General features: G+C 29.9%; 1 protein-coding gene across 9 annotated transcripts; it reads left to right on the forward strand.

Moving 5' to 3' along the window:
* Positions 1-584: 584 nt before the first annotated feature.
* On the forward strand, positions 585-12178 carry LOC123195440 (NAC domain-containing protein 21/22). 9 transcript variants are annotated; one of them, XM_044609161.1, is made up of 11 exons: positions 585-872; positions 962-1045; positions 1934-2008; positions 2189-2266; positions 3298-5020; positions 5257-5326; positions 5436-5643; positions 8010-8148; positions 8447-8619; positions 10769-11043; positions 11593-12178. In XM_044609161.1, exons 8-11 carry the CDS (start codon positions 8090-8092, stop codon positions 12088-12090), a joined length of 1005 nt encoding a protein of 334 aa, XP_044465096.1. In that variant the 5' UTR covers positions 585-872; positions 962-1045; positions 1934-2008; positions 2189-2266; positions 3298-5020; positions 5257-5326; positions 5436-5643; positions 8010-8089; the 3' UTR covers positions 12091-12178. The 9 variants fall into 9 exon arrangements, with proteins under 9 accessions (XP_044465096.1, XP_044465078.1, XP_044465062.1 ...); XM_044609143.1 differs by having other exon boundaries at positions 5577-5643; XM_044609127.1 differs by having other exon boundaries at positions 3298-4381; positions 4935-5020; positions 5257-5643.
* The last annotated feature ends 2398 nt before the right edge of the window (positions 12179-14576 follow it).

Genomic DNA, 14576 nt, shown 5'->3' on the forward strand with positions numbered 1-14576 from the left:
TTATTTTTGTTAGATTGAACTGTGAACAAAATTATGAGTATGCAAATGTCATATTTTTAAAAACTTATTTGAAAAAATAAATATTTTTTTATTTTGTTTTGAAAATTATCATATTTATTCTCGTATATTTTGAAGTATACTATAAACTCAATAGTTTATGATATAATATTTACATTTTTAAATTATTGTGTTTTGTTTAGTTTTTTAAGGGTGTGATTATAATTTTTGAAACTATCAAGAGACATTTTAAAATTTTCAAAAACCTCTATTTTTCAAAAAAATTTTAAAACCCTTTGAAATTTTTTATTAATATCTCTAATATTTTAAAAAATTATAGTTTATCCTAAATATATATGATTGTGTGATGTGTGTCCTTGACATCCGTATATATAAACTAGTAAACTTTTTTATAATTTTAAATTGAAATTATATAAATCAAGGTAAAATAATTATTTAATGAAAGTTTGAGATAAAGTGCTTTTTTTTTTTTGTTTTTTCGATAATTTTATAAAAAACTTAACAAATTTATTTAAAATTTAATTGATGAATAAGTAATTGGCCTTTTAAAAGTGCGGAGGCTACGATTTTCGCCTGTTGCAAATAACCTTGCCAAGTTTCTATGTGAATTTGAAAACACAAGTACCGATTGATCCAAATATCACGAACAGAGTTTCGAAGCTTCTGCACGTAGCTGGGCAATGCAGTTTCTCAGGCATGACTGTCACTGTCACTGCCCAAATAATCAAATAATCGCTCACGTTGTCAATTTCTTCACTGACAAACTATGGTAAGCCATTGATGACGACTGGATTGAAAGTCTTCGTAATGAACCTATTGGATATTTTCTCCTAATTCCCTCTGGAGTCGTCCAGGTTCGCCCTCTTATTGTACAATTAGCCATCTCAATTCCACTTGCGTGGAAATTGCATTTTGTTTCGACTTTAATTAGTTTAATTTACAGGGCCACAGGCCTGATTCACTTGAGGAGTTTGTTCTCACTTTAAGGTCTCTTGTGATCCCTAGAGAGCAAGCGGAATTGCACAAGGTATGAGTTTTCGGCTCCGTTTGATTATTGATACCAAAAGAAGCGTGTGTGTGTGTGTGTGTGTGTGTGTGTGTGTGTGTATAATTATGTTAAAATTTGAATATATCTGAGTTATATGACAATGTAACTATTCGAGAATGTCTTTAATATAATATCTAAAAACTGTTTTCAAAGTTGAAAAGCTGTGATAAACGAAGAAATTGAACTTTTCTTTTAATGATTTTAAAATAGTTTTTGGAGTTGTATGCATATAACTGCTTTTACAATCATTTCAACGATACACTTTTTCTTAAAATTTCTTGCATTAATTGTGTTCAGAAGCATATTGAGTTTATTAATTATACAGCAAGTGACTTAATATAAGAAGTGTGATTTTTTTATGATCAATGTTAAAAGTGTGAGCTTTATGATACAAGTGTGATGCAGTTCATAGAGTAAGGTTATGACTGTTGGTGTATAGTATGAGTTTTAACTTGTCTGTTTGTTGTTAGGAGATTACTATGATACTAAGATCCAAATCACGGGAACATTACTGGAAAAAATAGTTTTTAGTAATATATATGTTTTGTTTGGGATGTGTAATGCTCAAAATCAGTTGGTTAGAAAATATGAATTATAGGACAATATTATTAAGTAACATGCTGTGTGTGGTCGGTGAATATTGTTATTCTTGCTTTGGCAAGTAGCTTGGTAGCATTACTGGATCATTACCATTGTAGTAGCCTTATTAATGATTTGCTTAGTTATTCTTGATTTTATTGAAAGCTTATTGGGAAATGAAACAAATGAGGATCCTCTAATTTAACACTTTCCAGCTGGAGTTGAATTTAATCCTCTTGTCTGACCACTTTTGACCACTCAGCATATCAACAACTTTGCTTGTTGCAGTTATTACCTGGATGGCAAGTGACATCACTTAGCAGTGTTCTTGCTCAAGCCATGAAACTGAAGAAAAAACATCAAGTACGCCATGTGAATGTAATCTGTAGTTATATTCTATATTCTTCTATGCTCGTGAACAGTAATTAATTCATGTTGGTGTGTGCACACTATCATAAGAGTTTATATATTTTTTTGGAGTGAATGTTTTCAGTTTTTTCTCTCCTTAATATCTGAAGGGTAGTTTGTTTATGACGTGATTAGGTGGAAGCTCTTTATGCTGTTAATTTGGTGTCAAATACCCTAAGCACTGATACTATACTTGGTGTTTGTGATGGCCAGGTGTGTGCTCTCTTTGTTTTGTGCTCTTGTAATTTCTATGGAAGTGATTGGAAACCTAAGACTATTTGACTGAATATCCCATGGATTTTGGATGTAGCTGTAGCAACTATTGGTTGTTGGGTTACATATTTATTTATTTCATAATGTAGCGTTAATTTTGGAGAAAAATATAGGGTGTTAGTGTGGATGTAATTTGGTGAACTAACAAAAAGGTTGAGTTTCTCTTGGGTGAGAGAAGAAGGTGGCTAATTACTTGAATATTGATGCAAATTGTGATGCTTACCACACATATGGCTAATGTTTGTTCCCTATCTAGTATCTAAAGAATTAGTGTTATTACTGACTTAATAATGGGTGCTCATTTTTTTTCTTGTCACTTTGACACTTTCCTAGCAATAGCATTGCTAGGTGCTCTTTCAATGACAATTGATATCTCTGGCAGTCATTATTAAGTTGTTCTTCTTTTGTGTTAAGAGCTGCCACTATATTTTGAGTGTTATACCCTATGACAAATACAATACTTTCAATGACAATCCTTGGTCTAATTGCAAATTTTGTTGTCTGATCTTTGTTGAAGTTCACCTTTTGAGGAGTAAATGGTGATAGATGGTTGAGCTTGGACACTTGTCATATTCTATTTGTAAAATTTAGGATTCTTGCAATTTTGCCGCCACTAATAGACTCGGGGAAATATGGGTTAACTCCTAGACAATTTGTGCAGCCAGCAAATCTAACTTTTTAATACCCAAAGAAATCAATTTCATCTATGCTATTTGCCGAATTAAGCAGTTTTTTCATTCAGTTTTAGAAACTGTAAGTAAATAATGATGTCCACTTCTCAAAACTGTATATCTTATTCCAAAAATTTTGTTTGGAGCAAGATAATCTTTTTCGGTTGTTTCTTTTGCATTCTTAACTTGTGATTGAATTGGTTTTATAGGGTTATCATGCACAAGTTCTATCCTACCAGTTACAACATTTTGTAGTTGCATTAAATGCTTGTTCTCATCATGGAAAGGTTACGAATGCAGGTGCAAAACGAATCAAAAGCATTATGTAGCTCAGATGCGGAAGTTTGGGTATTTATGGATTCAAAATTTTCCCCTTTGATTTCTTATACATAAGAAACTTTTAATACCTCGATATTGCTAACATAATGTTTGAACACCTTTCTCACGTTGTGCAGTTTTAGTTTTGTTTGATAGGTCCTATTTAAAAATTTATGCCATGATAATCAGTATAGTTGGTTCTATATTCATATGATCACTAGACATAGTTTATCTATTTGGCATACATATTTTAAGAAAAAGTGACAGAAGTTTTCTTGTCATTTTGAGCATGGATCTATTTAGTTTTGATGGCATTTGTGATCATTCATGGAAATATTTTGACAGGTTGCCTGGATGATGCTTAATAAGTATTTGATCCTGGTTGATCATAAATGGTTTGTCCATGGAAAGAAAGTAATTATATCTCTATCAAAAAGAAGTATTCCAAATAGTAGGACGAAGCAATCATCAGTCCACCAGAAGATTCACAAGTTAGTGGAACAAAGTCTCTCCACTATATCTTTTATACATGGTTTAGCCCCTAAATTTAATATAACATTGCATCTAATGAGTTTTTCCCTTAAAAGAGATTTGGCAACCTGCCTGCTGGTAATACCCCCTGTGAGTATGTTGACTTGCTTAACTTGCTGGTAGTACCACCTTATTTTTTGACTTCTTGTGATGGATGTATTCTTGAATTCTATATATCTTATAATTGTTAATGTGATTGTGATAATGCTCTCTAAAGATTATTTGTTGGGATGTAATTTGACTGTCACAGCTTCATTCTGGCTTTTAGAGTATTGCTGTAATTGCTTTGACTTCCATCATTATGATTTCAATTTATCTATCCACAACAACCTCTATAGTTCTCTTTTAGTCTAGTATCTTGCATATTGCTTGCTCCTTGAGCTCACCTGGTTTTCATTTTCATAAAACCTACAAATTACCTGTGGGGACCTTGGGTGAAGGTTAACACTTACTCACTTTCATCTGATTGTCTTTATCTTTTTCTGGGCATGAGCTGGATAACCATGGCTTAAAAGCAATGCAACTATTTACAATGGTGAGCGATTATGAATCCCCTATAATAGATGTACTGTATGGATTCTGATGTCATGAATAGGTACTAATATTACCTTCTTGTTGAAACACCTATTGAGAAATATGGAGTAAATACTAGTAAATAATAGAAAGCATGCTATGATATGTTTTTATTGTTATACTGTCTATTTACAGCTAACAGACTAAATTATTTACCCATGATTGTTCTCGTGGACTTACTATTCTAGGACCTTACTTTATGTGTACATGGTCATGCTACAGTATGTTCAGGTGGTAAAGTTTGAGATGAGTCTTTTGACTGTGGAAAGTGAAAAGAATAGATTTTAAGATGTATAATGGTTTGGGCGTATTTCATATTCTATTCTTCTTTTTCTTTCAACTTTATATGCTTTTGGATAAGAATTATTCTATTCTACGCTGGATAAGATATCTCCACTAGGCTTCGTTTCTACAAAGGAATATTCCTATTTGATGTGGTTTCACATCTTGACTTCAGTCTAGATTCCTGAACATTTCAATAGTTTTGATTTTTTATCTGCTATTTAAAGTTGTAGGAATTATTTGATAGCTCCAAAAGCTTCTGAATGACTGCTTGACTGTTTGTCCCGCTGCAATCTCTGTGCCTCACCAAACAGTCTCTGTAAGAAGCCTCTATACACACGCTGGAATGAGAACGACAGATTTGTTTGCTTCCATTTTGTTATTCACCTATCTTTGGCCCACCCCTTATAGCTATTGATTTGTCAACTTTAGAACACTAATTTATTTTGCAACGAAGAATGATTAAGATTTTTACAGTTTGAATCAGTTTACATTTTTTTAATGTTTTGTATTTGAAAGATTCTTTGAATAATTCTGTGGTTGGTTTGTTTTCAGAACACCCCTTTAGGACTGGTCAGAAGTGTGGAAACCTTGTGGTTGCCTTTGCAAGATCCGTATCATCGAGGTAACCTAAGAACCCTTGACATGTGTCGTTTGTTGAACCAGTTCTGTTATTTTAGACATCTTTGTTCTTGTTTCTTCTAATAGGCAGTGACAGTCACTGGAATTTTCAGATAATGAAGACAGGCATATTGCTTTCACAGAAAGCAGAGATAATTTAAACTCGTCTAAGTGGAGATAAGAACATTCAAAAACATCAATATCTAATCAATTTTATTCATCTTATTTATGTTAAGTTTGAATTTTGCATGTAGATTCCATTGATCTCTGCAAAATTGAGCCAGTCACATTTCAGTAGATGAACATGGAAAAGTTAAAAAGGTGATTTTCGCAAGCTTTTTTTTTCATTTTATATCATTATCTTAATTATTGTGTGCTAGTTAAAACAACTTAAACTTTGACCAAATTGTCGATAAGTCTTGTCTTAATTTTAGACTGGATTACTTCCTGAAATCCTCCAATTTTCTTTGAAATAAATTATTCACCAAAATTGTTGGTATTTTAACTCTTCTGTTGAGTTTACTGCAGTTTTCCCTTTGGTTGAGTAAATTCCGTTTTCAACCCAAGGTTTGAGCTAAGAACACTTTTTTACCTTAAGATGACATAAATAACACTTTTCAGCATAAAATCAAACTTTGTTGATTAAAAAAAAAAAAAACTTACACATTGTCAAAGAAGTAAAATTACCATTTAATTTAAATTATTTTGTTCTTTAAAATTATTATATGACTTTAAATTAATAAAAGTTAAATATAAACTGTTTAAATACCTAATTTGTATAAGAATTCACTTTTCTTTCCCTCCCACCCACTTCTGCCTCTCTTCCTGACTTTAAGTCATCATCCATTTCACTTTCTTTCTTTTCTTCCTCTATTCCTCTAATTTCATTTCCCTTCACCCGCTTCATCTTCTTCCTCAATTTGATTATTTCAAGTTGTAGTCAACTTTCATTTGATTACATCATCCATGACTCAATCGATTGAAATTATTATCGACAATAGCTAGGTGTCATATGAGTTGGGCTTAGACAAGCACGACCCATTATTATAACGGGTTGTGCTAGGCCCTTAGGGTCGACCTGGTATAGTATACAATATTATTAAAATAAATAAATAAAGAAAATAATAATTATAATATTAAAAAAATATTTTTTAAAATTAATTGGTCATCTTGTTAAAGGTCTGACTTTATATATATAAGATTGTGTTGTGGATCTTGTGTATTTTTTGAACCGGCATAACTCAAAAGTTCACAATTGTGCAGACTTTTGGGCCAATCCATTGACACCCTTAACAACCACTCATATCACAATAGAAGAGAGTGGTGGGGGCTAACAACGGTGAGACATTGGTGGTGGTGTTGAAGAAGTGAGATAGCGGTGACAAGTGTGACAAGAGTTTAGGAACTTATTTTTAAGTTTTTTAACATTTTTAAGAACTAAATTATTATGTTTGGTATAATTTGAAAAAAAAAATATTTTTTTTATTTTTTAAAAATTAATAGATAATAAAATAATTATTTTACCCTTATACTTTTAGTTTTTTTTAATGGAATTTAATTTTAGATTAAAAAAAAAGTGTCATTTATATCATTTAGAGATGAAAATGTTTTTTAAGCCAAACATTGGGTGGGAAAAATAATTTACTCTTTTTTGAAAAGGTTAATAATGATAATTTCCCTTTAAAAGTGTGATTGGTTTAGATAATTTTTTATTACCAAAAATAAAAAATTATCACAAAGATAAATTATTTAAAAGATTAAGGGTATGCTTGATGAAATTGGTAAATATAAATTGATAATAAAAAAATATTAAGATATTATTTTATTTAAATATTATTGAATATAATTATTTTATAATATATTTTTGTTTTAAAAAATAAGTAAAGATAAAATTGTAACAAAATCAAGATTATCTTGATAGTTAATTTTTTAATAATAAAATAGAGGTGATAATTAGATTGTTTATTATATTATCTGTCATATCATCATTAGTAATAAAAAATTATTAGAATATTTTATTACTTTTATTTACCTTTAATGGAAAAAAAGACTTTTTTTAATCTTCTCTGTATCACGAGTTCTGCAAAACGAAAAAAAAAAAAAGTGTTTCCTACTCTTTTTCATTTTAGGTTAACTTTATCTCTTGTATTCTTCAAGAACACGCTGGCTTTCATCTCTTGTATTCTTCAACTTATCAACTTCGTTTTCCATATTTCTGAGACTGGTAGTGTAGTTGTACAAGTACTTAAAAAAATAGATGTAATCTTATTTATTCAAAACTTTCAAGACCTTTTATCATTTTTTTATCGTCTTCTTACACTCTTTTTCATTTTATATTAACTATATAAAAATTATCTCTTACATTTTATTTGATTCATTTTTTATTATGTAATTTAATAATTCAATATTGTTTTTTTTTTAATTTTGACCTAATTGTATGAATTAATTATAAAATTATATATATTTTTAAATATATAAATGATTTATTATAATATAATTATGTGATTTTAAATTAAAAATAAAATAATACTTAGTTATATAATGATATAATATTTTTATATCTAGTTTTATATTTAAAAAATATATATGTATAATATTGTTTTAAAATTAAATAAAAAATTGGAACATTAAAAATAATATTGAGGTATAATTGTGATTTAGCATATACTGATGTGCCAAACTCGCAGGGAGAAAGGAACAAAAGGAGGCCTGCGAAAGGATTACAAGCCAACTACAAAACGACGAAGAGTGGGGCGCACAGCATGTCATGATTTGGCATTTTGTGGACCTAGTTTTATCTAAAAGTCTTTGGGGAAGAGGAAAAAAGTAATGACCAAAAGTTACACGTCAGCATATGGGCAGTGATTGGCCAATCCATATCATCATGTTTCCACGTCATCATCACACTAAAAAAACAAAAAATCACATTCAAACCCACCCACTTTCCCTCCTTTTACGGAATTTACCAGTTGACTTTCCTCTATTTATACTCCCCCCACTTGCTCCACCTCCTTCTTCATTTAGATCTCTCTTCTTCACCAACTTCTTATTTTCTTATTTGGCTGTGTTTTTTAAAAGGAAAAAAGTTGAATAATTTAACTGTTTTTTCTTCTTCATTAATCAGCTTCAACATGAGCAACATAAGCGTAGTGGAGGCAAGGTTGCCGCCGGGGTTTCGGTTTCATCCGAGAGACGAAGAACTAGTCTGTGATTACTTGATGAAGAAGATGAATCACTGTGATACTCTTCTCTTGATTGAAGTTGACCTCAACAAGTGTGAGCCTTGGGATATTCCTGGTAATTCTTTCTTTTCGGCTCTTTTATAATTATTCTTTTCTTTTAAATGAATTTTCTCTCGACTTCTCTCTTTCTTTTCTGCATGCAAAAATTCACCAGGAGAATACTGGGATAAAAATCTCAATATTTCTAAAAAAATGACGTTAAAAAATAAAAAATGAGACATTAAATTATATAAGCTCAGAAATATTCATTTCAATTTTGTCTAGCCGAGGGTGATGTGAAAGCAAGCACCTGGATAATCTATTAAATGCAAAGAATCTGAAGAATTTTTATGATTCTGGTAACGAATTAACGGTGGAGATTATCTTGTTTGCTCTAATTAACAGTGATGATTGATGGAGATGAATGATTGATCTTTCACTGGCTTAAATGGTTGTCAATTTAATTCTCAGGTCCACAAATTGACAAGTCACAAGTTAATGGTGTCTGTCCATATCCAACGACAGATATATTGGTTCTATAATATTTATTTTTATTTTCTATTTCATGCAAAAATTAATAGCTTATTAGTAATTAGTGTTAATCCAATCCTTAGATTAACAGTAATTACTTTCTTCATGGGTTGTCGATTCAGTAGTAATTAAAAAAAAAAAAAAGCCGATAATTATTATTTATGTTTGCATATTAAAAAAATGACATTTTCTACTTCAATTTAGTAACTTTTACCTTCATGTTTATTTCTTGATTAGCAACCTTCTGCTCTAGTCATTTTTTCTATTTAAAAATTGAATTTCTCCATTTTTTTAAACCAAAAAAAAAAAAAACCAAAAACGGCTTGTTGGTATAGAAAACAACAAAGTTTGATAATTGTACACATATTTTTCTGGGTTAAAAAAAAAAAATTTCTAGTTATTTCATCTCTTTTTTTTTTTTTTCAATCAATACTATGAGTATTTATTTTGGATATATAAATATATACACACTCATAAGTGTTATTATATAATTGAGTATTGTTTTATCTTTGATTTAAAATCATCTAATCACATGATGACATATAGAAGAGTGTACCCAAAATAAGTCTATATAGTTTTATTGTTTTTGTTTTTGTGTGTGTAATTGACTTTGTTTAATTAAGATATTGCTAAGTTGGTTCGCATCTTTGCTACTTTTATAAAGACACTATAATAAATATTCAATTTAGGGATGAAACAAAATATTTAACTTTCGAAGGAGAAATTTTGAGTTTTTGAGATAGAAAATTTTTTCACTATTTATTAAATTTGTTGTACTGAGAAAACCCAACAAATTCTTCTCTCGCACCATGAAAATATTACTGTCCTTTTGCCCTTTTTTTTTTTGGGTAAAAAAATTTAACCATGCATGGTAATTAATATGAATTACGTAAGTTGCATATATTGAAAGTTTAAACACATCAAAACTCTTATTATTTATTTATTTTGACCGTGTAAAAACAACTACGGAGTGTTTAAACCGGATAATCAAGCTCCAAGAATATCTAAAAAATAGATTTTCGAAAAATATGATATTTAATTTATATAATTAAATTAAATATAAATTTCTGTTTCTTAGATTTATAAGAAATTGACACTCTTGGCACCGTCCTAACCAATAGTTGTGACTGCGATAGAGGCTATTAATAATTGCATAATTCGAAGTCATAAAATTATTACTCTTGTAATTTTCTCTAGCATAAGCTTGTTTATCTTTTTCCTTTAAGGTTGAAAAGGATTTGGATTTTTATTTTTATTCTATTAATTCTTTTCCACCAAAACCAATTGCCCTAGTCAATTGTTTGATGAAATCCCTTTGTTTTTTTTCTTGGTTTTCAAACTAATCATTTTTCAATTATATGGTTGATATTCTACCTATCCATAGAATATATTTATATATGAACCCTAGTTTTCAACAAAAAATTCAAATTTCTAAAGTGTCATTGACTTGGGATATTATATATTAAAAAGTTTTTGATTGGGTGATGTAATTATTTTTTTATGTTATTTTAAAATTATTAGAATAGATATTATTATTTTAGTTTATACAGATAAATTTGTACAAATTGTTTGTATATGTAGTATTACTTAGTTTAGATGATGGGTAGGTGTAATTAACTATTTACGAAAATTTGAAAAGTTGTTGTGATAATTGGAACAAAAAATTCTGCTTATTTTGTGCAAATATTTTGCAGAAACTGCCTGTGTAGGAGGGAGGGACTGGTATTTTTACAGCCAGCGGGATCGAAAATATGCAACAGGATTAAGGACAAATCGAGCTACTGCATCAGGGTACTGGAAAGCCACCGGGAAAGATAGAGCGATTATGCGTGAAGGCAGCCTTGTTGGGATGAGAAAGACTTTGGTTTTCTACCAAGGGAGAGCTCCTAAAGGAAGAAAAACTGACTGGGTTATGCATGAGTTCAGGATTGAAGGACCTTCTGGCCCTCCTAAAGTTTCTTCTCCCAAGGTACATATATATGCCCTTTTTATCTCTTTTTTTTCTTTAGACTTATAATAAAATTACGTGTACATATTTTTAAGTATATAATCAAATATATAGATAACATGACATTATATCAATGAATGTTATTTTACTTTTAATTCAAAATCACATAATCACATGATGATATATTATTTATATATCTAATTATGCACTCAAAAGTGTGTCTACATATCTTTTCTCCCTAAAGTTAATATTGAATTCCGTAAGTTCTTGCATGAATTATGGGGCATGTTGCCTTTTTAAAAAATATATGGGTTCAAAGTTTCTTTTTTAAATCTATAAAACCTAACTGAATTTGACTATTAAATTTCAACTACTTTATTCTTAATTCAAATGACGCATGAGGCATGTTGCATTCTTTTAAAATACTTGTATGGTTGGAAGTTTTTATTTCTTGTCTATTACACCTAACTGAAATCGATTATTAAAATAATATTATATATACAAATAAATTATACAAACTGATACAACGACGTCTGATTATGTGATTTTTCTCTTAATTTATACAAACAGGAAGATTGGGTATTGTGTCGAGTGTCTTACAAGAACAGAGATCAAGTTGGTGCCCAACCAAGGATGGGAACAAGAACAAGTTGCAGTTATGATGACACAGGCTCTTCATCTCTTCCACCATTAATGGATTCTTACATCACTTTTGATCAAACTCAACCAAATAATTTAACTCAGTTTGATGATCAGCAAGTGTCCTGCTTCTCCATTTTCTCCCCAAACCAAATTGCCAACCCCATTTTCTCTCATCATTTGGAACCAAACAATAACAACATTATCGTTTCTGATTCCCAGTTTGGCCAAATATTTCCAGGTTTAGAATCCTTCTATTCCGGTGACAACAACAAGGTAATTAAAGCTGTTTTGAACCAGCTTACCAAAGTTGAAAGGAATAATGAAGACAATATTATTATTCCTAACATGGGAGGATCATCTCCAAGCCCTGAAAGCTTGTTATCTGAAGTGGGTTTGCCAAACATGTGGAATAATAGTCATTTTTAATTAATATGATGTATTTAGGCTTCTTAAATACCTTCATCTCCATGAAAACTTGTAAAGAAATTGTAGTTTATATTAATATATATCTACCTTCATCTCCATGAAAACTTGTAAAGAAATTGTAGTTTATATTAATATATATCTGATTTTTGGCTTGTTGATTTCTCATGGATAGAATATTTATCCATCTATTTACATTATTTGAACAATTTAATTTTGAAATGTTATCAAAGAGAATTTGAATCTTTACTCTCATATAGACATGACAATGAGTTAACGTAACACGGTCTGTCATGTTGGTGGATCGTGCTGGGCATATGTCTGCCCCAGTATAAGTCTTATGGGCCCGATTGACCCACCAGATAAAAAGGGCTTGTGGCACAACACATGTTCTCCTGGGGCATAACAGAGCGGCCCATGTATTTTTGCTACCAGACTCCTAAATTATAGTATTTTAATGTTTTTAATTTTTAATTTTTTAATAATTTTTCATTTGCCATACCAAAAAAATTGAGTGTAAATCATACTGCAGGCGGACCAGACCTCCTTGAAATATCTATTCTTATATTTGAAATCTTACTCATTTATCATTCAAAATTTTCTATGAATATAACTTTCGTTCGGATGTATATAATTAAAACTTACTTCCATTATAAGTACTTAAGTTTGAATAAAATTATTTATTAATTATATAATTTAATTTAAAAAAAAAAAACTGATTACAGCTCTAACAAGAACAAATGCCAGAGCAGGAGAATTGAACACCAGAAAAAATCGATTTTTAATTTAAATAATAAGTATGATTATTAGTGTCACCTTCCTCTAAACAACTACCAGGGAAAAGACAATAACAAAGAAAAAATCCAGATGAGCTCATTACTTAGATTTTATGACCCCCCCTGAGCTTATAAATAAATAAATAATTTTGTAAGTCAATATTACTTGTCTTGTTTGGTTGTACCTTTCATAGGGTTTATACAATTCCAACTTGTTATTAATCTTATCAATTGACAGTGAACGCTCTGGTGCAATAGGTCTTCGATTTGGTATTTTTTAATTGCTATAAAATAATAAATTCGGATATATATTTAGATATGAAATCAGATATCACTAATTAAAAATAAATAAATAAATGATGTCCCAGAAATGTTTATATTTTGCCAGGAGGAGAGCACCTGTCTTCCCACCTCTATTGGAAGGGGAAATTCCGGATAAATATGGGATGAAGACCAGGATAGAGACATTAATAATTAAAATTTACGTCTTTAGATAATGGGATAAAGATAGAGATAGAGACATAGATAAATATATTTTCAGTTATTCATACTCTGATTTATCCCTTTTTTTTTACATATTTTCTGAATTTTTACGTATTAAATTATCCTAAAAAATATTGAATTGATACAAATATATTATGATAATTAATAAATATTTTATTATTTTTTATTATCGATGAAGAAGAAAAAGAGAGAGAAATTATTCTCATAAGAGAAGACAAAGATTCTCCATTATCCTCGTATCAAAGATGGAGAAAGTTTTTCATATGGGAATAGAGACAAGAATTAAGATATTTGACCTTTTTCGAATTGATGTCATCTCTATTTACTAACTTAAAATTCTTAGGGTAAATGGCAATTTGACATGATGTTATGATTATAGTCTAGTGCTCTTAAACCTTAATCAGTCTATAACACTATCTAATAATATTAAAATACCGTATTATGAATTTTAGGTATTAATTTTGAGAAATATGATCGCCCTCTTATAAAAATATCAAAGTACTAAACATGATTGTTCTTAAGCTAAGGGGTCCATCATTCTTAGAAGGCTGAAGGACTATTTTTCACCTAAGATTTAGCTCATTTTTAAACGCATATGTTTGTAGTTTTAAAATTTTAAATATCCATTTATCTCTAAATTTTTGTTAAAATTGTTATTAAATATAAAGGTAAAATTATTATTTTAATAATATTATTAAAAATATATAATTTTATCTCATTTTTTTCAGACTTCAAAAAATAACAATTTTAACCCCCGTCTAAAGTCTAAAAAGTTAACATTTTATTTTTAGGGTTTGTTTCCTTTCTTCAATCAACAACTGGCCCTTTCCACCTATCTTTCATATCCGACCTCTCTGAAGACACCTTCAATGGCCAACGTTAGACGAATTAAAGAAGGAAGCTCGACAGATCTCCTGGTTCTTCTATTCATTGCCATTTATTTTCGATTCGAGCAACGAATCTCTTGTTTGTGGTCGAGCGTTGTCTGAGCCATCATGAATTGGTCGGGCAACTAAAGAGACGAAGATGACAAATCATCTTTATCTCTTCGTTGAATGAAGACACACTTTGTTTGATGAAACTACTCCCGTGGAAAGGTCAACAGTGAGAGAAGAAGATGATGGGAAGGTTGGTCAACTATAAAAACGAATTCTAGTAACTAGATAAAGAAAAAAAAAACCCTATAAGAAAAAGTGAATTTTTTAAAAT

The sequence above is a fragment of the Mangifera indica genome, chromosome 1 (genome assembly GCF_011075055.1).
Source record: "Mangifera indica cultivar Alphonso chromosome 1, CATAS_Mindica_2.1, whole genome shotgun sequence".
NCBI classification, from domain to species: domain Eukaryota; kingdom Viridiplantae; phylum Streptophyta; class Magnoliopsida; order Sapindales; family Anacardiaceae; genus Mangifera; species Mangifera indica.